The sequence below is a fragment of the Heloderma suspectum genome, chromosome 3 (genome assembly GCF_057233095.1).
Source record: "Heloderma suspectum isolate Gila_16-S chromosome 3, 16-S_ref, whole genome shotgun sequence".
Taxonomy (NCBI): Eukaryota; Metazoa; Chordata; class Lepidosauria; order Squamata; family Helodermatidae; genus Heloderma; species Heloderma suspectum.
The window spans coordinates 264,918,639-264,944,430 of record NC_139460.1 but is presented as its reverse complement, the minus strand read 5'-3'; the positions used below and the strand labels follow the sequence as shown (position 1 = coordinate 264,944,430).

Genomic DNA, 25,792 nt, shown 5'->3' with positions numbered 1-25,792 from the left:
CTGTAATAATATTTATTATTTAATGTATTTATATACAATCTTTCCAGGAAGAAAGCCTTGTTGTATATTAGTATGTTTAGGGTGCAACCCACTAGACAGAAGTCTCCAATCTCAGAGGCTTCTAAGTACAGCTTCTGCTGGCAGGAGCAATTGAGGTGATTTTTGCTTCTTCATCCTCCTTTTAAACCTTCTAGATGGGTCTTGAGACAGGCACTGGAAAAGGCTGGAGAGGCCATTTTTTGTATCCAGGCCTCTCCTCTCCCCCACTCCCTGCCCACTGGAATGCCCCATTTTTAACCTCTACAAGATTCTCTGAGACTATTTTTGCGACCTTGGAAAGCAAGTGCTGTGGTTCTTTGCGCGGTGGCTGTGAGAGGCCAGGGGAGGGATTAGATCATGTAGCCTCCCTCCTGAAGCTATAGCAGTACTTACGACTTCAAGAGAAATCCTATGGTCCTCGGGATGCTCTCCAGAGACATTAGGATTGCTCTGTAAATGTATTGTTTGCTATGTAAACTTTTGGGGCAACATAGGCTAGAAATTTGCATAAATACAGAATAATGATTGGTAAATCATCTGAAACAATAGTATGCAGTTATCACTTCCAAAGGACTGTGGCAGTATCTTCCTATTAACCTGGAAAATGAACGGTCTGTCAACAGTCACTCTGAAACATGAATTCTGCAACAAACAGCACAGTAGGGAAGTTCTCACCTCCACATGCCACTGTTTCCCCAGAGCATTGACCACTCGACCTTCAATGGGCCGGCGACAGGCACCACAGATTGGGATGCCCATCTTGTCATGGCATGGCAGGCAGTAGAGCTCCCCCTTCAGCTCCCTGGCATCAGCGGTCAGCTCCTTCCTGCACACATCAGCATAAATAATCAAGACCTTCAGAGCAAAACCTGTCTCTAGCACTGCATGCTAATGGCCACTTCATATAACTAAAGCAGGCACTCTCCTGAGCTCCTGCCACATAGGGAAAAAGAGAAGCTCTCGAAAGGGAAAATGAAATACAAGTAATTCTCCTTCGCCTTATGATTAACAACAAGGTTATGACATACACTTTGGGAAAAGTTATTTTAGAATGGTGGTCTTGGTTTTACAAAACAAATTTCAAACCGATTTAGATAAGCAGGGTCCACCAGAGATGGAGGAAATCTAAAGCATAGTAAATTATAGTGTCCATCAAGATTTGACTTAGATTCCTACATTGAGCAGGGGGTTGGATTCGATGGTTTTATAGGCCCCTTCCAACCCTACTACTCTATGATTCTAAGCCTCTGCTAAGTTTCAATATAGTTATTTTTGTAATCCAGAGCCTTCACAACTGGCTCCTTAAACAGCTGCTCATGCTCTGCCAGAATAGTTCCAGCTGAAAAATTCACTATCTAAGGGGAAGTTTATAGCAGCTCAGCACAATCACTGCAGTTCCTCTGGCTTTCTGATTCACATGCTTTTTGATCCTCCACATACAGAACTTGTTTGTCAGTCTGCTTAAAGGCAGCAAAGTTTACTTTGAAGTAAACTCAGAAGGCCCCCCAAAACACTTATTTTCTATATCTTTTCACTTATTCCTCAGTCCTAACTGGAAGATGGTCAACGTACCCACAGTGGGTGCAGTTAAAGTGATCCGGATGATAGGAGTCATTCCTGAACATCAGAGGCTGCTCATCAATTATCAAGTGGCATTTCTGGCAAATATACTTGCCCAGGCCCTTGGCTTTCTCACGAGTATGGCAAGGCCTACAGAGGTGTCTAGAGTGCAGTTAGAAAGAAAGAGAAATGTTGGCAGGCATCATTCAGAGTAATGATAGGAATAATCTACACAAGTTTGCTTGCTAGACCAGAGATTCTCAACTTTCATGCAGAGGGAAGCACAAATGTTGAGCCACAAACATGTCTCATTGCAGTCTATGGGTTTACTTAGGGATAAGAGTGTTTAAGATCACATGACTAGGGCTAACTAATGCTAAACTGGTCCTGGCAAAAATTCAAGTAAAATCTTGTTGCAATTTTAACATCCATACCAAAAAAGGAAGCAGCAGAAATGGTCAGTAAATTCTAAATACACCTTTGCAACTACACACAATGTTGTATGGGTGCATTTAAGAAAATAATGTTTGCAACTTTATTTCCCTATATGGAATCCCATAACACACCCAGCTTTGTTTATCTGCAGAGCAGAGTGCATGGACACAGAGGAGAGCTGGTAGATACCTACTGACAAGGAGCTAAGAGACCTGGGTCTTATTCCAGGCAGTCACACAGACCTCCAAAGAGATATAGGCAGGTCATTTAGCCTCCAGGTCTTTACCAGTAAAATGAAGTTAATAATAAATCTCAATGCCACAAGGCTGTTGTGTGGCACGATATTTTTCAAGCCTCAAATAGAAAGTCTCAGTGAGCATAAGTGGAAAGGAATGTTACTAACACTCCCTCTTCACAAGTCTTCTCCTCTGTTCCTCCCTAGAGCTGAAGATATTGCAGTTCCAGACAAGAGCCACAGTCCCTAGAAAGAAAGTAGACAGCGTGCCTTTATAAATGGGAGCATGCAGCTGTGTGCCTCTCAGGATAAAGGCATCAATTTTATTCCACACGGTGGAATGGAGTCCAATTATACAGGGCACTGAGACCCTATAGCAAGTGTCCTAAAAAGAGACCCCTCTCATTCAACTGAATAAGGGGCCTTCAGCCCTTTACACTGACAAACCATTATCACCCTGGCTCATTTAGAACCCCCCCCCCCCACCATCCTATAGACCCTCCTCCACTGCAAGCAAAGGGAGGTCTTAGAATCACAGAGCTGTTACTATGGCAGCCGTCCTTCTCACCCCCACTCCCACCATTATGGAATTATCCCCTTCTGAAATGTCCTGTTGTGCTTCTAACATCAAATTTCCCCTCCCTTTCTGCAACTCTCTCCAAGCCCTCAAACACAGTCAGAGGGCTCCAAAGACACAGTGTAAAAGGCAGAGGTTCAGAGAGGCTTTAATGAGCAGGGCAAACATTAGAATATTCATGAATACAACAGCTCAGCAGGAATGAAAACTGTCTTTCACAATAAGTGTGTTATCTATCCTCTGCTTATGTGAGCAAGATGATAATGGACTATCACCACTAACAGGGCTCTATATAGTGCAGCTCCCCCTTCCACTGACTCTGCCACTGTCTGCATCTTCTGGATCCGCACACAGTTTTCAGCCTTCCTCTCTTTCCTACATTTGCTGGCACTATAAGGAGCCAAGGAGATTTTTACCCCTCATCCATATAGGACTGCAAACTGCAAGAGGTAAGAGCTTTAGTTTCAATGGGAGGATAATTGCTGCAGTTTTTTGCACTAGAATATGTAGGACTTTCTCAATTAGAGGAACAAGTAGTTTCCTGGTGCTTGCAGGTTATAGGAGCTGTAATGGTAAGTGCAAAGACTAGCCTGTGAATGATGAAAGGGCATTTTCACATAAGAAGTTTGTACTTAAATTGGTCTGTAATGCAAACATACAACGCATAGAACATACCAATTTTCTTCTGCATTCTATTCTGCAAGAACAACTTTTACACAAATGCATAAAGTATAAATGATGCTCAAATGTATTTTTAGCAACTTCTGTGAAAATGGTTTAAGAGTTAGAAGCTAAACACAAACAGCATGTGATAGTCTATTCACGTTCCTCCAATGAACCTTCGTTTCTCCAAGTCATGAAAATAGAGGGACAGAACTGTAAAACTATCTCAGACCAGGGATTTCTCCCATTGACAAAGTGTTCTTACAATCATGATTTTTAAAATCATTCTGCTTTCCCAAGCAGAACATCCTTGATCTCAGAAGCTAAGAAGATTGCAGGGGATCTAATAATAATGCAATGAAGTTACCTTTAATTTATTGCAAAGCCACTTAGATATAACAATGAATGCCACAGAAACACTGCCATTAGATGAATTTCATTAACAGAATAAGCACTTTATATAATACTCTTAAACATATCAAGTCCTTGTAAAAACCATAACTATCCAGAACACTGCACACATAATGTGAGTGAGCATAACACCGGCTTAAATGCACAGCACGCAATTCAAGTCAGCAGTTATGTGCAAAGTTGCACTGCAGATATCATCACTACTGTGGATAACTGCTAACTCACAAACAGCACTGAGTATAGCATAGTAAGATTTCTAGGAACAATTACACTAGTAAAACGGTCCAAAAGAAAGTGGCAAGTCAACCAATTTATTGATTCAGAGATTTTACAATAACACAATTTAAGGTTGAACTGTCAATAACAAAATGCTTTCCAAAAGCATACAATTTTTATATCACTTTTCTTTTAAAAATTGTAATAACTACATTAGTGAAAGACATATATGAGTGATTGCTTTTAAAGCTTCCTCTAGAGATGTTTCACCATCTTATAGAGATGGGAAGACCAGAACTACACAAGTGAACTTCTTAATAAGTTGTATGCGGATAACTGTTTTCCAAAAATCTTTCAGATAGTCACCTAAGGTTCACTTCACATGAAATGGCATCAAAGGGAGGCTGCAGTTCAGGTTCAGCGGTTTTCTCCACATCGACAGGCTCATACCGTGGTAGCCTGTAGACAATAGCCTCATGGAGGTCAATTCCCCATGAGCACAGCATAGAGGCAGCCACTATACAAATGCAATTATTAAGCAACCTCCACGTTCCAGCCATTTTGGTTATTTTGTGTACAGTGTTAAGATAAACGAGGAGTCAATTTGGCATTCTATTTAAATCAACAGGGTTATTAAAGAGTGCATTCCTTCATGATCTTAAGGAGACCCTAAATTATCGATAGTATGTAATTGGTTAGCAGGAGCCCTATGAGTGTCACTTAATTGTGCCATGGACGCTTGCTAAAAAAAGAAATATAACACTGTGGAAGTAGTGTTCCTATGCTGAAAAATTATCAGTGTGAATTAATCAAGTTAAAATGAATGAGTTGCATGCAAGTTTGTTCCTTGACTTTCATGTCAACCATCAAAATGTGACTATGAAACATGAAGAAGGAATTGTTGTTGCAACTAGGAGAAAACACAAGTAGCTAGGATTTCTAAAGTATTTGAGAGAGCAAGGCTCTTCTCTCTGAGCAAACTTGAGAACTGAATAAAAAATAACAGGCAACTTGGCACACGTGCAGAACTTTGGGGCACAATCTACCTGAGAGTTTATGTTCAAGCCCGATTAAAGTGCATAGATTGTGTAAGAAGGGGGGTGACTTATTTGGGGTGGGGGAGGAAATCCCTTATTTTCTCTCTTTTTGAAATGCTTTACTAGGGAGCACTCTGTGGTCAGATGAAGGAATGACACTTCATGCTATTACAAAGGATCTGTGTGTTCTGATTAGTGCCAGAGTTTGATCCAAATGACATTCTGCTTTCACATTTTCAAAGGCAGCGCAGCCATTGTTCCTTTATCCCAGTATGCTTTGTGGCAACCTGAGATTGTTTTGCACCAGGCATGGTATGGCTTAACTAACAGTGAAATTCTAAGCATGTTTAATCAGAAATCTGACTAAAGTTCAATAGGACTTACTCTCTAGTAAGTATGCTTAGGACTGCAGTCAATGGGCAGTAATCAAGTGGACACTAACGTTAATGTAATCACGTTGTGCTAGCGTAAGGGACCTCTACAGCTAATAGCGTAAGCTGTCATGATGGGTTTTCCAGAGAATTCCGTTGCACCAGCTACTGCTATTGGCATTGCGCTAGAGGTCTCTTACGCTAGTGCAAAGTAATTTATATTTGTGTTAGTGTCCAATTGGATACAGCCCCAAGTCTGCATAATACCTCCACCGTTCCATATTAGGACAATTACAAACTGCAGACTTGGGCTTTTCATCACGCCCAACAACGTTCCCCCCCCCCCTTTACGTGTGTGCGCTTAACATCCAGCCCAAAGAAGTGTTTATTTTTTATATTTTATTTCTTTAAATGAGTTTGAGTATATTGAATATGTTATGCAGTTTTTAACATTGAGCTTATATCTTCTCTAGTCACAAAAGCCTCATTACCTTTTCATCATGTCTAGAATCTTGAAAATGCTTAACCATAGGAGCTTGAGAGTTTTCCCAATCCTTATACAGCTTTTCTGTTCAAAGTTATGTGTCCTAACTGCTCTTGTAGTCATGCCCATGTATAATAAATGGCATGGGCATTGCATGGCATATATCATGTTTAATACTGCATATTATTAATAAGGTTAATAAAGATCTTGATATTGTTGCAGTTAGACCAGTTTGAAGGAAGGTAGTTATGGCATATTATCCCGTAAAAATTAACTCTTCAGCTTTAGCATTTTCTCAGAACATGGACAACCAACACCAGCTTATTATTCTCGAAATCCTTTAAAAACTGGACATCCTAAAACAAAGAATAGTACATAAATCTTTAATGAAGGTCATGGACAGTGTATAAAAAGAGTGAACAGCATTGAGAAAGGCTTGTGTGTGCATGCAAGTGATTATGCACATGCACAAAGTTTAGGAGATTTGTCCTTCTGGCAGCATCGCCTGTCACTTCAAGGGGTGCTACTCTAGAGGGCCCCCTAACTATTTGGGGTGGCTTTTTGGAGACTTGGGGGGGGCTGCCAGAAGGGGAAAGCTGAAAAGCCCTCCTATGCATGCAGAACACAACACATGATACTTTGGATCCTAACCAGTGTTCATGAGAAATTTAAGCAAACGGTAGGCTTGGCTGATTTCCATGTTGCCTCCTCAGCATTATAAGATACTTCTCTAGCTTTGTGTTCTTGATTATTTCAGGTTCAAATTTCAAGATCTACAGTGAGGAATGAACAGCCAAGCAGATGCTTCAGGCCTGTTCTTTAACATTTCCCTGGAAAGTTCAGAGCAATGTGGCAAAGAGACCCATATGGAAAACATCCTTTTCGCTATTTTCTACCTTGTGGATTTCATGCTCGCCTTTGTTGGCAATGCTCTGGCTCTTTGGCTTTTTATCCGGGACCAAAAGTCAGACACCCCTGCCAACATTTTCTTGATGCACCTCGCTGTGGCCGATCTGTCTTTCGTGCTAGTTTTACCAACTCGTCTGGTATACCACTTTTCAGGCAATCACTGGCCATTTGGAGAGATCCCATGCCGACTCACAGGCTTCCTTTTCTACCTCAACATGTATGCCAGCATCTACTTCCTCATGTGCATCAGCATAGATCGCTTCCTGGCCATCGTACACCCTGTAAAGTCTCTCAAACTCCGCAGGTCACTCTATGCCCATTTGGCCTGTGCTTTCCTGTGGGTTATAGTTGCTGTAGCTATGGCACCTCTTTTGGTCAGTGTGCAAACAGCTGAACTGAACAATACCACCATCTGTCTGCAGCTTTATAGAGAAAAGGCATCACGCCATGCTCTTGTATCACTGGCCGTGGCATTTACTCTTCCGTTCTTTACAACCGTGACCTGCTACTTACTGATTATACGAAGCTTGAAAAGAGGGAACCGAATTGAGAATCATCTAAAGGACAAAGCTATCAAAATGATAATCATGGTTCTTATGATCTTCTTGGTCTGCTTTGTGCCCTATCATATCAACCGCTACATTTATATCCTCAATTACGATGGTGTGAAGACTTCCTGTGAAATGCAGCGGATCCTGGCTCTTGGCAATCGCATTACTTCTTGCCTCACCAGCCTAAATGGTGCCCTAGATCCTGTCATGTATTTCTTTGTTGCTGAGAAGTTCCGTGAGGCTTTGTGTGGTTTGTTTTTCACCAAAAGGGCTGCAAAGCTACCTTCAAGTTATGATGGGAAAACAAATGACAGCTCCTTAAGTGCTAAATCTGAACTGTAAAAATATGAAAACAAGTGCTTTTTAAATAAAAAAGACATTTCTATCCAACACAATTGAATCCCCCAGATAACAGAGTAGTGTTTCACAAAGCACAGCCAGATCTCATGCTTCATTCCTCAGAAAACAAAGAAAACATACAGAGAAATCCTAACTGGGGAGAGAAGTGGTGGATGATTTGCCAGTTCCAAAGCACTGCCAGCTCGTGCCACCAGGGCAGGAGGTGCCCCACCCATTTCCCTTCTCTTTGTTCTGGCAATTCTTATTTTTAAAAATGTCCTCTTATTGGTTCCAATTGTGTGTGTGTGGGGGGGGGATTAAGGGGCCCAATCTTGGGACTTCTCAAGAAATAAAGGGGGTTTGGATCCAGTGAATCCAAGGCTGCTCCTGCCTGCCCTGGTATGCCCTCTTTTGGGGCCGTTGCGGATGGTGACTCTACAGCTGCAGAGCTTTCCATGGGCATACCTGAGGGCTCCAGGGGGCCCCCGCCCCTGCCTCCACCCCTGCCCACAACAGCTCCTCTCCACCACAGAAACACTTCCACCCCATCCTAATCCCCTCCAACCATCGGACCTAGGGGCTGGGATTGTTCTCACAGCAATTTTTTCATAGCTTGCACCAGCAAGTACTAATTTTCAGTGGAAGGTATACTATGATTTTGGTGTAAAAAATATAGCTGCCATTACAGTGCAATAGCTGCATTTCTTGTTGCCTGGTTTTAATACAAATAACGGAATGATTGGGGATTAATGAAGAATGCAAATAGTAAATAACCGTGATTACTTCATAAAAGAATTTTGCATTGAAAAATACTGGTCCTCTCAGATATCTAACAAATAGACTGCACAGCTAAGTTTTAATAGTCCTGATATGCACAGCTTATTCTCCTATTCTATTTTTTGCGTTCTGGAAATATTATTTAATTAACTAATTGTCCAATTCTGCAGTTCAAAATTGAGCAAAGTAAGAAAGGTATTCAATAGCTAGGTGTATAGAGCTCTGAGAAAACTGTGAATGTAGATTTTGATGTGACGCAATAAGAAAAGGGACTCTACAGTGGCTCTACCACAGCTGCAACAAAGGAAGAACATTTGGAGTCTTTATAGAGCTCAAGCAATTGTCCTACTGCTGAACTTTTGGCTAGGTAGCACACCGAACAGGATATGAACACCATGTTACAACTTAAAGCTCTTCTTTGTTAGGGGCTTGGCTGTACGCATTGTCTTCAATAACATGTTTAGAACAATGATTTGACACAACTCATTTTATGTATAAATTTTTATGTGAATGTATATGGTTAATGAATCATCTCACACACATACAAGACTCGAAGGATTTCTAGGGAGTTTGCTACAGCTAAACTTGTTCAGTTTAACCGTTTGCAATGCAACTCTTGCTGATTCAGGTGGCCCTTACTTAATGCAGGCTGCACCCACCATATCCATCTTTGAAGAAAAAGGTTCCTCAATTCTGAGCAACTGCATCAGTACATCTGCCTATTGTGCCAATCTAATGTTGCTGCAATTCTGGCATATCGAGTCTGTGCTATAATTTTTCCACACATCCCAAATCCTAAGCACTTGTACGCTGTTCAACCAATCAGTTGTCCTAAATTTACGTTTCTCACAGTATTTGGAAGACAAGCACTAACTCTAAATGTTTAGCTGCCATATTATGGGCTCATACATCTTGGCTTTCAGCTATGGAAACTTGACTGCTTTCCTATATGCACTTTGCATTGACCACAGATATAGTACAACTAATAAATCCAGGGCACAAATGCTTACCCTCTTTTAATAATCTTAGTTCTAGTAGTCAATTCATCAGGTCCACATGGAAAATATATCAAAAGAAGGCTGTTTCAGACGGTTCATATTAAGAAGAGATAAATTACATGACCCCTTCATAGCTATTCCATTCACTGGTCACCCAAAAAAGTGAGAACATGAACTTTGAGAATCTTCCAACTAGAGATCAGATGCAGGGAAGTCTAAAGTTAAGATCTGAATGTTGCTGCACAGTATTAAGCTGTTCTTTTTTACTTCCCTTGAAGGGATTTTGTGTGGGTCACTCTCCTTTTTTTACTTCCTTTATCTTCATATTTTACACCTTCTTTAAAACTTGTTTATACTTGTTATACATCTAAAAATGCATATATTCAAAAAAAGAATAAACATGTCTTATTGTTAAGCAAAAATTCTGTATGTCCATCAACTTCCTGCTGGTAAGTGAACTGGACAATGTCTTCATGTTTATTTATGTTGTGTCTCTTCAGCTCCCTGGCATTTTGTCCAGAATAATTTCCCCACAGTTTTGAGAATGGCTCACTTTAAATTCATTCTCCAGACATTACCGTTTCAGTCAATTCCTCGCCCATGCCTTTCCATTACATTTATTCCACATAACTGCATTTAAGAGCCAGCTTCAGATTCGTAGTCCTTTCCTTGCTTATTTCACAAGACTGCTTACCATTTAACATATTCAACATATATATACACCATTCACAGGCTAAAACCATTATATGGAAGGGAGATTAATGTGCATTTGAAAGGCATGTTCAGTGCTTTAAAAGAAAGCATGTCTACACATTGGCAATTGTTTGGTCTTCCTGCCCATGCGTGCATGACTCTAATACATGCACTTCCTTAAACCCATCCTGGAACTTCTCCTTCCACAGTATGAAGTGGTCTTCCCACCCAAGCAATGCCCTACTAGTACTACTACAGATACAAACTTTATCACCCCATTCTTTATAATCCCAATAATTCTCTCATGCCCTCTGTCCATTCTTACCTGCCAGCATTCTTCACAAAACCCAAATCAGCAAGAGCCACATCGCATAGCTCACAACGAAAACATTCTGGGTGCCAATTATTGTTCATTGCCTTGATAACACGGCCTATGATGAATTCACCTTGCAGCAGAAACAACACACTTAAATTAATAATCTTAATTTATTTCAGAAGACTCTTTGCTGTCCCTATCACCATCCTCTGAGAATTCCATAGCCAACGTATTTTCATTATTTATGTAGCAAGGTGATTTACAATTAGCTATTCAGTCTCAGAACAAGCCCATGATTGGTAACTATTATCCCCATTTTACAGATGAGAAGCTGAGGCTGAGTGAGAGTGACTTGCTCATGGCTACCAACTGAGTCAAATCCAAATTTTCCGGATTCAAGACCAATATTCACTCCACTGAACCACAAAATACTGTCTCAGTAGGTTCTGAATCTCAGGAACATTTTGTTTAGAACAATGGTGCCCTGTGGGCTGCATGTGCCCCCTTGGTCCTGTGGCTGCTGCCATGTGCCCCCCTCTCAAACCACCACCACCACCACCACCACCTATGGAGCCTTAGGAAGGCCAAATTGGTTTGTTTGCTAGCTAAATTTGGCCTTTCTAAGGCTCTGTAGTGGTCTGCTGCCAAATTTTGGTGGCAAACCATTATGTGTGTGTGTGCACGCGCATGCGCTGGCAATGTGGTGGCAGGAGTGTGGCCCATGGGGTGGGGGGGCTGAAAATTTGTCCTTGAACCACCTGAAGTTGCCCACCTCTAGTTTAGAACTTCAAAGCTAATTATTAATTATAATTAGTGCTATGGTGTTTCTCTGTAATACTCTGTTGTTCTTGTCCAAAGCCCCTGGAAAAATAAGCATTCATAATCAATAATCCTTTCAGCTTGGTATCACTACACACACACACACACACACACACACGATAGGGCTTGAGTGTTTGTACTTGGAGATCTTACCGCATTCCCCACAGCAAGGTGCAAACAGCATCTGGAAGTCATGCTCACAATACTTTCTCCCTTCAAACTGCAAGAGAGATGCAGGAAAAAAAGATCTTTACACAATGTCCAGTATATATAAAACTCTAGATGCTTCTACTCAGTCTGAAGGTGCAGTTGAACAAAATTCCTGTTAATATATAAAAAACTACTTGTTTCTCAGCTTCTACAGGCTTTATTACACAACATTATTTCAATCACTGCAACTTTTAGTGTAATTTTATACTGTGCATGTTACTGTACCTATGCATCTTTCTTGGAAGAAGTGATGCTTAGGAAAGATAAGGGGCAAATATTCCTAATGCACTATAAGATAGATAAGTGTTTTACTAAAGTATTCCTTGCCCTACCTATTATACTCTCATTATACTGGTTACTCTGGAAAAGAATTTGTTTTAGTGCACAGGGGCTGGGCTAGATGACCTTCAGGTCACTTTCTGCCCTACATTTTTATAGAATCACTAACATTAAAGAAAATGAAGAAGGGGAGATCTGGCTTTCTCTGTCCAAAGCCCCTCTTTATTGCTTAAACCTGCCTAGTTTGAGCCATAAACTATGGCTTAAAGTTATGAGAACAAGCCTTGGGCTCATCAGCTCCTGCACCCCTTTTCTCCTCTGGCACGGCTGCAAAGAAATTGGAAGTTTTGATGTCCATTTTCATTTATCTGCAGTTTAGCATTATGTCCAAAGCTGGACAAATGGTGGTTCGTCTTAACTATAGTTTATTAATACAAACCAATTTCAAACTATAGTAATTGAAGTTGGCCTATTTCCATAAAATTAAAATTAACTTAGGGATTTTAGGGATTGGATAGGCTAAACTGCAGTTAATTAAAAAGAAAGCAAATGCTTCTAATCTCCTCCTTGCAGCTATACCAGGGACAAGGTGGGAGTGCACATAAGAATTGCAAAGATATTTGAAACAATCAGAGACTCTGAAAACAATTCAGTCAAACTTCTTAGAATTAGGTCTGTGGAGGAAAAAAACAAGGAACTTTCCATACTATCAGAAGTATTGTGATCTCACATCATAGAAGAGTCCATCTGGAAACTGACGGAAGCACTGAGCACAGACGAAGCAGTTTTCGTGATAGAGCTCCCCGTTGCTGTTTACTATTCGCTCAGTGGGATCAAAACGAGCCCGACAGCGCTCACACACAGCGTTTGCAAGGGCATTTGACATGTTACTGGGGAGAAAAACAGAACAAGAGGCAAATCATGACCAACTGCATGATTACAGAGTGAAGCCCTCAAAACCACTTAATACAAATTAATCAACGTAATGTTCAAAGTCCATGTTTATGAATGTATGTTTTGCCACACTGGAGGTGTCAGCTACATAATATTTGAGGATATATGTTCAATGGTTCCATGTATGCTCATCAAATCCTCAACATGCTAGGTAAGTTCAATCTTCCATTAGATTAGTGGGATATCTGCTATCAACTTTAATGATGAGTCTATTTGAATCTAAGGATGCAATCCTATGCACACTTAACTGAGAGTGAGAGTAATAGGACTTACTTCTCAGTAAATAATTGACAGATAATATGCCCTTGAAGAAGGGATTTTCTAGTCCAAAACAGGACACTGGGTATTTACTTGACTCAATACATTTTCTGTGCATGACTCAATACATTTCTCTGCACCTTACAGAATAGTCTTTGTAGCAGTCAACTTAAATGCTTTCAACTTTTCACCTTAGGGATATAAACCTGTTAAACTTCACTGAAAGCAATGGAATTTCACAGTAAAGGTATTTAGACACCAGTGTGCCAAAAAACCAATGGACAGAAAACCTAAACAACAGGTTGCCCACCTAAATTAACTTTAACATGCAGTGGCTGGAGATAATAACGCACCTTTATAAGCACCTAAGGCACCTTAAAAAGATTCGAGTTGGACAATCCCTACTGGAAAACTTGCAATTGAAAGATAAATATATGAGGAAACGATAAGGGCAATGGAAGGGGTAGATGAAGCAAATCAGATGGGGGAAGGCCAGAGCAAAAAGAAGAACTTTAATCTCTTCTTAAATAGGATAATGGAGTGAGCAAGGAGTATGGCAGGGGAACGTTCCAGTCAAATGAGGCAGCCAAGGAAAACACAGGCGAGCTAGACAGAGGTGGAAGCATGGGCTTAACAAGAAAATTGATGGCCAACAAGCGAAGCTGATAAGGAAATTGGTGTGGCAACTATTGCTATTGACGTTGCACTAGAGTAGTTTACACTAGCACAATGTAATTTATGTTAGTGGTTGCTCCCCATTGGATACTGTCCAAGGGCACTTATGCTACTATGGCAGGAACAGGAAGGAAGCAGAGTCACCTTGGAGCAAAGTATAATTGATTTGGTCCATCCATGCTATTTGGTATTTAACACTAAAATCTTCCATAGCAAAAACTACTAGAAAAATATGTAAATACAGATAATTGAAGACAGAGAGTGTTATGATACAAATGCTGGATGATTACTGAAGAAGTGCTTATATAAGAAATTAGAGTACTAATGAACCTTAAGAAAGGGAAATAAAAGCTCCCAACAAGAGTCAAATGATCTGTATCTTTGTTAGGCCATGTTTTTGTCCTCAGTTCCTTTTGACCTCAGAAACATTTCTGGATTCTAGCTTTACAGATCTCGAATTCATCCATCCCACCCTTCCACCCACTTGCAAAAGACTAAAAATGTCAAATGTGAGAGGATTTATCATATTTAACACCAGAGTGACAACACGCTTTCATAACTCACAGCAGGATGTTACAAAAACACCAGACAATCTTATTAGAGTACAGAAGAAATTATAAAGAAGTTGAGTAATTAACAGTTAATGCTAGGTGCTATATCCCCAAAGCATCTTGGAATATTAAGTGACACATTTGAAAAAATAATAAAAGGTAAACAGAGAAATTAACTGTTACAAATAATAACATAACTGATTACTGGAAGCACAAATCAACATCCATGCTGAAGTCACAGTGCTCTAAAGAAAGATTTTAAATGAATTAAGGCGCGATCCTATGCATGTTCAGATAGAAAAAAGTCCTTCAGCTCCCAGCATTCCCCAGGCAGCATGCATAGTCTAAACAGGCATAGGACTGCACCCTTAATCAATATTAATTTAGAAAAGAGTAATCATAATTACAATACCAGAGCTTGTAAAGTTAAAAAACAGCATAAACATCTTTGCAAATAGGATGAACTTTTATCTAGTTACTGAAAAATCTAAAAGTGCACGTCACAGATGTTGTTATACAATGTAAAATTCTCTGAAATATATCCATTGTACCTATCTCTTGATAGCAGCTCTTCAACCTTGCTCCCTTCCAAACCCTACAAAAGCCTTATCAATTGCTGTTCCTGCCTTTAGTTGCTCATTCTCTTAACAAGAACCACCTACTTGATCCCTCTTATATATGTGTGGCCAGCCCCTTTCCAAGACCCCTCTGCCCTTGCCTCAGCCTTTGCAACATCTCTAGCAGCTATCTTCCACTTCGTAGCTGGACAACTTATGCCCTTCTTTTTTGCCCTTCAAACTTCTTAATCGCACAACTAGTGCAGTCTGGGCTGGAAGCTTTAAGATCAGCAAGAGAGGCACTTCTCATTTGCCCACCTGTGAGAGCAGGTAGGTGGGTGACCAGACATAAGAGGGCCTGCTCTGCAGTGGCCCCAGACCTCTGGAATAAGTTGCCATTGAGGGTCTGCCATGTTCCAGCACTGCAGGCTTTTCATCAGGCCTTGAAAACATATTATTTTACTCTGGCCTTTTATTAATACGATTACTTTTGTTGCTGTTTTGATTATATTCTTACTATTTTTATTGTTTTATTACTGTATGCCACCTTAGAAGGCCTTCTGCTCTTAAAGGCTGCCAAGAAATATTTTCAATAAATAAATAAATAAGATGGTCATATCACGGTATTGAGATTGCATTGGCGAAACTCAGCTGAGGGCAGTCATGTTTATTCATCCACACAGATGAGACAGGACACTTTTTTCCTTCTGAAGAAGACCACATGAAGTGCACTATTCCATGACACTTCATGGAAGCTCAGGCAGGTTTGTGCATTAGAACTCGATGGTCGTATAGGCCCCTTCCAACCATACTATTCTATGATTCTACGAACCCAAGGGTGGTACAGTGTACAGGACACTGCACCACCTGGATTGGCACTGAATGTGTTCAGAGTAAACCCCAAAGCAATTATTATCCTTGGGATTGTGCTGAGCTGCAAGACAGATTCCATTGATCTGTTGACGACTGACAAAGAGCTGACATGCAGCAAGCTACAGTGTAGATAGCACGGGTTGGACTGTTCATTGGGTATGATGGCTGATGTCAACAGTATAAAGAGGTATGCACAGCTCAAGAGATTTATATTTCAGACTCATCCATTTTAATTAATACAGTGTAGTTTTAGGTATAAAAGTCTTGTAAGGGTATTCCCCCCCCCCCACACACACACATACAAGTGCCTATGTGACAGTCTTCATGCATGAATTAGGAAGGCGAAATTAACAAATGTCAGTACAAGGCCACCACCTTGAAAGACTTCTGCCCTTAAAGGAGGCCTAAAAATAATTTAAATAAAATAAAAATAAATAAAAGATAGATTTGTGGACATTGTCAACTGTAGATTGCATTGCAGTAATCCCATCTAAAGAAGACAGCCACTGATTCTGTGATGGGCAGTTCTCTTGAAGTAAAGATCTTGATCACCATGATAGCCAAATTTTGTAAGAAAAACTCTCATATCATGTTTCCATTTACAACAAACAAACAAGGAAATCAGGATTAGGTAGATGTGGGAGAGTCTGTGCACTCAGATGTCACCATAAGCCACCATTATTAATTTTTATGTCCTCTATATTTTAGGTGCGTTGACATACCATCATTCTCCTGGAGCCTGCTGTGCTTCAAATCCACAACTGCCCAGGAAATCCTTATGGCAGTGCAGCTGTGACAACCAGTTATTGTTTAACAATCTTGATATTTCAAATGAGATACTCTGCCTCCTGTGCTTCTTTGTTCCATATTTCTGACCTTTGAGGCTTGGGTTCACTTTCCTTTCTTTCCTGTCATTGTAGAGCACAGTATATTTTTCTGTTCAATTCAATGCCTATTTCCTTTCCAAATGTTTTTTTTTAATTCCTTAGAGAGGCTTTATTACCTAGAACTCTGTCCTCTGCACTGCTGTTTCCCAAATTTCCTTCCTTTGGGGAACCACATGGATTTGTCTGCCGATGAACTCCTGTACATCATAGGAGATTCTGGGATGTGGTCTACGATGCACTCCTAATTTGCCTGAGATGCTAGCCAGAGCTGTCAGACCTAACTGATGCCCCATGTGCTCAAACTCCCAACAGGAAGTAGAAGAGTTTGAAAACCACTGCTCAACACTTTCCCCTTTAACTTCTATGGGAAGTAATAGTTCCACTCTATTTTGGTTAGTCAGGCTGCATTTGGAAAACTGTGTCCAGTTCTAGGTGCTGCATTTTAAGAAGGACATTGACAAACCGGAGTGTGTTCAGAGCAAGGTGACCAGGATGCTTAGAGGTCTGAAAACCAAGTCCTATGAGAAATGGTTGAAAGAGCTGGGTATGTTTAGCTTGGCCAAGAGAAGATAACAGTGGACTTCAAATTTCTGCATCACAGCGCTTCAGATGATGGAGCAGACTTATTCTCTGTTGCTCCAAAGGGCAAGAGCCAATGGGTGGAAAGTGCAGGGAAGCAGAGTTCAGCTAAATCTCAGGAGAAACTTCTGAACACTGAGAGATGATCAGCAGTGTAACAGATTGCCTTGAGAGGTGGTGAGTTCTGCTTTGTTGGAGGTATATAGCAAAGGTTGTATAGCCATCTCTTAGGGATGCTGCAGCTGCACCCTGAGCAGGGGGCTGAACTAGGTGATCTCCAAGCTCCCTTCCAACTCTATGATTCTACAATTCTATTCTTCCTTTTCCAAGATATCTCAGTAAATTTGTTCTGTCTTCTATTGCATCACTCCCCCTTTAATTGATGCTGCCTTACATGCACAGCACTACCACTTTGTGCAGTAAGTGTATACAGTTTTATATATGACGTAAATAAACAAAAGTGCATGGATTAAAATGGGAAATGAAGTTAACAAGTAAACCCTACAATCTAGTGCAGAATCAGATCACAGGTTATATGCTCAAAACAAAAGGAAAGGGTTCTGGTTAACAAATTTATTATGGCATAAGCTTTTGTGAATCAGAGCTCACTTCATCAGATGCACCATGAAAGCTTATGCCATAATAAATTCATTAGCCTTTAAGACACCACAAAGTTCTTTGTTGTTTTTGCTGCAGCAGACTAACACAGCTACCTCTCTGGTTTTCCTACCAGACCATTAGCTTGTCTGGGGAGTTTTTTTAGTCATGTAAAAATGTCCAACTTCCATGAGCTCCTTAAGAAAATTTCCCTCTTATTCACCAAATATTGTTGCCCCAAGTCCCCTGTAAATACATTTATTGCTCATCCTCAGACCATCAGAAGTTCACGTTCCTTGAGAAAAAACTGAGCAAAATAAATAATTCCAATTGAACTTAATAGTGAAAAGTCACTTTCTGGTATTGAACATTATACTTGTGAAAAATTTTGAACAGCAACTCAGGCACAGAAGCTATCCTGCTACAAGTTTAAGAAGGCTGGAGTTTCTTTGGTTTACTCCAAACCTGCACAAGTTTTGACTCAAATTCAACCCAGCAGCCCATGAGTGGCTTGATAAACCTCTATTTGCTACCTGCTTGATACTGCAAAAACAGAGGTGAGTGAGTTTGACAAGATCTGGCAGGCTGCATTGACCATACGTTGTCAGTAGGCTGTGTTTGGCTTGATGGGTCACAAGTTGGCCATGCATGGTTTACCCTCAAAATGATATCATTCAGGAGCTCTTCTTTTAGAATTACATATTTGGAAGAAGTTAAAGGATTTAACTAGAACTGCACTTAAGATTATCTTAGTAAACTGTGGTTTTCCAAGCCTTGTAAAAACATACCAAATTTTAAATATTAAACATTTATTTCTAGAAATGGTGACCAGAAACAAAGAAGGACAAGGGTCCTGTATCTTTCATGAAGAAGAGGGAATTCTAGCAAGTACAGCTTTTCCCATCCTTGTATGATCAACTGCACCAGCCAAAATTCCCTTTACTATATAACTATCAAAGTAAAGGCGCTCTATCCTGCTTTGTTTCTGCTCTCTCAATGCCTGTGTGCAGACTGATTCTACATTAGACCTTCATCGTCCTTTGTCATTACTTTAATGCAATGGCTGTTAATGACAATAGTTGCAATCCAGTGAGCCCCTGCACTGAAGCAGAAGGAGCTATATGTGCATATTGGGCCTTGAAAAATGTTTGCCAAGCAGCAGTTCCCCTGTACAGCACTGCAAGCTGCTTTTTAAATTTGTTAAGAGAGAAGAACAGCAGACTGCAATGTGGCACGGTGTCCTACTATTTGGCAAACAATTTAAAAACTCTCACTACACCTGATGGTCTCCTACATGAGGAAAGGCATCACTCTGTTGTTTTTTTTTTAATATATGTGGACATGATCATATTCCAAAAGGGACAAGAGGATAGCTCCTTTAAGAATTCTGAAGAACACTGAACTTCCATGGGGTTGCTTCTCCCATAGGGATGGACAGATTGCTTACTGTCCGATCTGCAGTGTTGTCTGGGGGGGGGGGGAGGCAATCCATTCCTCCCCCCTGGAATCCTCTGGAGTGGCTCCGCTCCACGGCGATTCCACGGAGCCACACACCGGCTCCGGACCACTTGCAATACGGTAATGGCGACTGCCATTACCGTATTGCAAGTGGTCCAGAGCTGGCGTGCCATTCCAGAGGGAATCCTTGGGAGGCGGAAGTAAGTGATCCGTTTCGTCACAGATTTTGGAGGCCGGATTCAAAAGAACCTGGCCTCATTTGGGTCTGCGGCAGAATTCTCCGCCATCCCTATTCTCCTATATTGCAAGGCAGGAAATACTATGCTTGCTGACCTACTCCTCTGGCAGTATGATCATCCTATATATGTTGAATAGAAAGGAAAAAGAAAGAAAACAATAACTTAGAAAACTATTCATAACACTGTAAGGTTACTTTAGGTGGAGAAAAGTACTGGTTTGTTCCAGAGGTCAACTAAAGTTCAATCAAAATTTAACAAGACTATTACAATTTATACAACACCCTAGGCTTTTGTTTATATGGTTCTTGCAACACCACCCTATTAGCCAGCCTAGCATCACCAAGTGGGTAAAGGTTTCCATGGTTGTTTTCCTGTTATTGCTCAGAAGTGATAATATCAGAGCCAAAGAAACCTTTTCTTCAAACAAAGAGTGGAAATTCATACCAAGTAATTTCAGCCAGACTAGTTTTCCCTTACTTCCTGCTTCAAAGGAAGCCAAAGGAAACCTTCCAATAATCCGAGACCATTAATCTAAGAGAGGTATCCAAATAACCTACCCAAATATCCCAGCTGCCCTCTCTTTCCCATCATTCAAGAGTGACACTGTGCCACTCAGACGATCTTGCCGGCGTTGATAGAGTTTGGAAGATGCTAGCCCCTGAAGTCTCATGCCAGCCATGGAACTCATTATCTCTGGGAAGAAAACTGTTTGAGGATAACTGAGGAGCAATCCACCAATAAGACTGAAGTTTCAAGGAATCTGTTTCTTCCAGAGAACTGTTCTTCTCAGAAATGCTAATTAGAACAAGCAAAATCCATTCTTCTCAGCACCTTCTGCTCCGTAACTATTCAAACATCATTCTTGCTTGCTTGCTTTCTCCAGTGCATCCCCTTAATAACATTTTTGGAGTTTGAATCAGTGTAGTTTGTTCAGATCCATTTGAACAAATGACTGAATTTCAAAATCTTATTCTTAATTCATTTACTAAGATCACAAAAGCAATAAATCTGAATAGCCATTGCAGAAAAATATATATCAAGCTTCTTTACTAGATTTTTGGCAGTTCAGTATGCAATAACAATAATAATACTGCAGAAATAGACTCCTTAGTAGCAGTCTTCTTTGACTAGTTCCATCATAATATTTTTTCACTACCTAATGTTCTTTATGTCACTTGGGCAAACAAGTGCTGGAAAACAGCTGACTGGCTTTGAAACTCATTCCAAAACTCACATACTGCCACAATATCAAGAAATGGAGAAAAGAAACATACTTTACATTCCTTCCCCCACTGCATTCATTCTGGGACACAGAAGGGTTACAGACTCACTCAAACTGTTCCTTTACACAACTGTTTATGCCACGCCCACCTTAGAGAAAGGATCACATTACACAAACTGGAGACAGGACTAATGTTTATATTATTTAGCTGATTCAGACCTCCCTGTCCTTTCCCCCTTTCTCCTTCTCTATTGCTTTGTTATCATCTTATGATTTTCTTAAGCAATCTGTGCTTATGGGCTATTATTGTTTATTCTGGTGGTATAAATATATAAAACCTTTTAAAACACACCCACAAGCTGGAGTAAGAAAAAGCAGCAAAAACCAAAAATGTAGCAAATCAGTTCCTTAAAATATGAGGCACAAGAAAGGAGAAGATAACAGAGCTTCCCCAGAATCCCAACTAGGCTCAATGTAATCAGAAGTATTATAAGTCAAAATAACAATTCCAAAATCTATTTGTTTCATTTTTTAAACAATAAAATCTACTATTAAGCCTTGAAAAAAGTTTTGGCTTTCTTATATATTCTACATGATTTTAACATATTAAAATACAGCTCAGGGTTTTCTTAAGACTGCTGGAAGAAGTCATTCTCCTGATGATCTTTCAGAGCAACGATTCCCAAATGTCTTACTAGACTGGCTTCACAGAAGTCCCTTTGTTTCTACACCTGTCAGTTCCACTCACAGATCTGGAGCTGAAATTATCTCAGCCACTTATGAATTGGTCATACTAGCTACTAGTGCCATGATAATGCATCCGAAATCCCTGTACCTGAGTTCATTTGGGAACTACAGTTTCAAAAGATGTAATTATGTATAATAGTTAAAACAGAGTTGGAAAGATTAGATCTTTAACTGTGTTTTTTTAAAAACAGGACTTTTACAAGTTGTGGGAGGGAAATAATTTCTAATAATTACTTTCATGGGGGCTTTGCTTTTTATTTTTAATGAAGATTTCAGAGTTTGTGATGATAGCTTTTTCTTCTTTTCAGTTACTTAACAAAAATTCCAAGTTACAAACCTACCACATCAGCAAGCAGGTGTGTGTGAGGGGATGAAACATATGCCCTCCTGCCATATACAAAGTTCTGCCTGAGCTACAGGGAGCCCAAAGCTCTGAGAAAGGAGAATATATAATGAAATACACTCAGTCTACAATCCTTTGCACACTTACCTCGGAGTAAGCCCCAGTGAACACAGTGGGACTTTCTTATGAGTAAATACATACAGGATTATGAAGTCAGTGCTTTATTGTTTCTTTCAAACCAAGTAGGAAAGAAGCTGGTCCCATTCCCACCTTCCAAGATGTAAGGGATCACTACACACCTACCACGCAGCAATAGGTGGGCTGCGGGCATACACAAAGGCAACTGCTTTACACAGTGGTGTCCCCAACATGTTAATAAAAATATAATAGTGGCCCTCAAGAGTGATTTGATTTGTGTATTCCTGTGCTAGATACAAGAACAGAATGAACATGTTTAAGACTCAGTGTTAGGCTGCAGTAGGGTGCACACTTACCTGAGAGTAAGACCCACTGTACTCAGTAACTATACATAGCATTGGGTTCTTCAGCTCAGTTCTCTCTGCTAGCCTTTAATATATCAGTAGTATCAATTCATTTCACTTCTTATTAGAAAATGGCACTGATCTGCAACACTTACTGTTAATTTTGAAGCCTTCAGATACTTGCTATTAATTATCATACTTCAGAAAGGTAGCCACTTATATAGTGCCTAAGTATTCTGAAGTATTATATCTAAAAACAGAGAAACCCCAAGGGCTCAAGCACTTCAGGGAAGTCACACCCTAAAATCACTCAGGGCTCTTCGGCTATTGGGGGGTATATAAATGTAATAAATAAATAATAAATAAATAAAACAGAAGCCCTTCTCCCTCATCCCCAGTGCATAAGTGCATGTTTATAGTTCCTCATGGAGAGAAATGTACTCTGCAAGTGCTCAGAGATTCAGTTCTTCGTTATTGCTTCATGTACCCCGTAACAGCCAATTTCCAGGTAAATTGGTTGAAGGCATTATTAAAGATAAAATTAGGTAGCATATAGAAAGACAAGCCCTGCTGAAAAAGAATCAACACGGCTTCTGCAAAAGTAAGTCCTGTCTCACTAACCTTTTAGAGTTCTTTGAGAATGTCAATAAATATGTAGACAAAGGTGATCCAGTAGACATTGTTTACTTGGACTTCCAAAAGCCTTTTGACAAAGTCCCTCACCAAAGACTCCTGAGCAAACTTAGCAGTCATGGAATAAGAGGACAGGTCCTCTTATGGATCAGTAACTGGTTAAAGAACAGAAAGCAGAGAGTAGGAATAAATGGTAAATTCTCCCAATGGAGGGAAGTAAATACCAGGTCCCACAGGGACCCTAATAATAATAATTATACTAATACTATATTAAAATATAATATATATATCTAAAGTATATAAAAATAATACTAATAATAATTAGTATTAGGACTAATGCTTTTCAACCTGTTCATAAATGATCTGGAATTAGGAGTGAGCAGTGAAGTGGCCAAGTTTGCCAATAACACCAAATTATTTAGGGTGGTTAGAACAAAAAGGGATTGTGAAGAGCTCCAACAGGATCTCTCCAAACTGGGAGAATGGGCATCTAAATGGCAAACGCAGTTCAATGTAAGCAAGTGTAAAGTGATGCATGTTGGGGCAAAAAATCCCAATCAAGTATAACTTGATGGGATCTGAGCTAGAAGTGACCAAGAAAGAGATCTTGGGGCTGTGCTGGACAGCTTGATGAAAATGTCAACCCAGTGTGCGGCCACTGTAAAAAAGGGCAGACTCCATGTTATGCGTACTTAGGAAAGGAATTGAAAATAAAACTGCCAATAACATACTGCCCTTATACAAATCTATGGTGCGACCACACTTAGAATATTGTGTGCAGTTCTGGTCACCACACCTAAAAAAAGACATTGTAGAGCTGGAAAAAGTGCAGAAAAGGGAAACTAAAATGAACAAGGGGCTGGAGCATCTCCCCTATGAGAGAAGATTACAACAGTTGGGATTGTTTAGCTTGGAAAAAAGGAGGGTAAGGGGAGACATGATAGAGGTGTACAGAATTATGCATGGTGTGGGGAATATGGCCAGGGAGACATTTTTCTCCCTTTCTCAAAATACTAGAACCCGGGGTCATCCCATTAAGTTGATTGGTGAGAAATGCAGAACAGATAAAAGGAAGTATTTCTTCACACAGCACATAGTTAAACTATGGAATTTGCTACCACAGGATGTAGTGATGGCCATCAATTTGGATGGCTTTAAAAAGGGGTTAGACAAATTCTTGGAGGAAAAGGCTATCAATAGCTACTAGTCCTAATGGCCATGTGCTACCTCTAGTACCAGAGGCAGTGAGCCTATGTACACCAGTTGCTGGGGAACATGGATAGGGGGGTGCAGTTGCACTTGCGTTCTGCTTGTGGGTTCCTGGTGGACAACTGGTTGGCCACTCACTGTGTGAACAAAATGCTGGACTAGATGGACCCTTGGTCTGATCCAGCATGGCTCTTCTTATGTCCTCATGTTAACAGCCAAGTGTCTGGCTTTCAACATCTGACCCACCAATTCAAACAAAAATGACAGTTTCACATTCCAGAAGGGTAGCAAAAACAAAGGCGAGGCATAGGCACTTTAAAGGCTAACCAATTATCTGACATAACTTTTCAATGAAAGAAGCAACTTCAGTTAGTAGCTGCGTTATCCTGAAAACTCACCCCCCACCCCAACACACACACTTGATCCCCACACACATTTTATCGCAGGGGACAGCTGCTATCTCCTATTGAAACCCAAGGGAACGCCCAATTCTTAAAAAGGCTCGGTTGCATATATCGTTTTTCACGCCTTTCGGTCCTAGAGAAGGAGGCCAACTAACTAGCCTCCTGAGGTCGCGTTTTCCACAAAAGGCCGGTCCCGGGGGCTTAAGTGATATCACAAGCCAGGAGGGGGCTGCGGCGGGAGAGCACCCAAAGAAGAACAGGGCTGGGCTTTTCTCTCCAACAGCGGCCGTTGTCAGTCTGGCCATCCAGTCACCGCCGGCGATGGCACTGGCGAGGGAGCCCCATCATTCTTGCTGCTTAATTCCAAGCGAGACCGCAGGCTGGGGCCTCACAGTTTTCTTTTCCCTACCTGCCCGTCATGGCGGTTCTTGGTCCGCGCTGAGGCGGCTATACTGCCAAGCGACCTTCGAGCTGTGCCGTAGCCGCCGGCAAGAGAAAGGCCGACCCGCCAGCGCCCTAGAGCAACTCCGTCGCCGGCCCAGGCAGCGCCCAGCGAGCCTGGCTCTCCGCCCTGCGGTGGCGGGCCGCCCCCACGGCTCAAGACGGGCGGCCTCCCCACCCTCCTCCCTCGCCCGCCCCTCGGCCCAGCGCATATTTTTCCCAGAAAGGGAATGAAATAATAAATAATGAAATAGCGAGTGCGGCGGGCTGGCGGGCAGCAGCGCCTGGCGAGGGGGGACTTGGTGGACATTGGCAGCTGCAGGACCCAAAACTCGCGGGGAGGAGATGGACTTCTATGGAGTTTCCAGGCGGCTGTAATTCTGCTCTATAGATTTAGATGGAGCTCTGAGGATATTTCTTCTGGGAAGCCGTAAGAAGAGTCTATACAAACAGAGACATCGCCCAGGCAGCCCAATTTATGCTTGCTTATGGCCGTTCTGGTACAGTATTAAAGCGGATTGCACGGCTCTCCCCACCGCATTTTTTTTTAGTAGCATCGCTAATGTAATACTTGCATTGTTTTGCCAGTTCTGTGTACCAGCATCCTTTCAATAAGGTGGTCATCGTCTATATGCACGCACCTGAGAGTCTTGCTTCGCAATGGGTCTTACTTCTGAGTAGACATGCCTAGGACTGTGCTGTAAACCTCCTAAATCTGGACCCTTTATTCATGTCAAGGGCCTCCTAATAAAATTCATACTTGT

General features: G+C 41.0%; 2 protein-coding genes across 6 annotated transcripts in view; one reads left to right on the top strand and one right to left on the bottom strand.

Annotated features, from left to right (window-relative positions):
• The window catches only part of LIMS2 (LIM zinc finger domain containing 2), a 34,996-nt gene extending 9,760 nt beyond the window's left edge, over positions 1-25,236 (bottom strand). The window contains exons 1-7 of one of the 5 annotated variants that reach the window (XR_014789536.1): positions 24,997-25,165; positions 22,963-23,129; positions 12,650-12,809; positions 11,584-11,650; positions 10,621-10,741; positions 1,612-1,761; positions 715-865 (exon numbers count right to left, since the gene is read on the bottom strand). Coding sequence is in view for 4 of the 5 variants with exons in the window: in XM_084846785.1 (XP_084702911.1) it covers positions 715-865; positions 1,612-1,761; positions 10,621-10,741; positions 11,584-11,650; positions 12,650-12,809; positions 20,105-20,235 (780 nt within the window). In the remaining variant the exon portion in view is untranslated. Of the gene's footprint in view, positions 1-714; positions 866-1,611; positions 1,762-10,620; positions 10,742-11,583; positions 11,651-12,649; positions 12,810-20,104; positions 20,327-22,962; positions 23,130-24,996 lie in introns of those variants that run through there. The other 4 variants (XM_084846782.1, XM_084846783.1, XM_084846784.1 and 1 more) reach the window with 4 other exon arrangements.
• GPR17 (G protein-coupled receptor 17) lies at positions 3,129-9,933 on the top strand. The gene is made up of 2 exons (XM_084846786.1): positions 3,129-3,295; positions 6,786-9,933. Exon 2 carries the CDS (start codon positions 6,814-6,816, stop codon positions 7,828-7,830), a length of 1,017 nt encoding a protein of 338 aa, XP_084702912.1. The 5' UTR covers positions 3,129-3,295; positions 6,786-6,813; the 3' UTR covers positions 7,831-9,933.
• Positions 25,237-25,792: the final 556 nt, after the last annotated feature.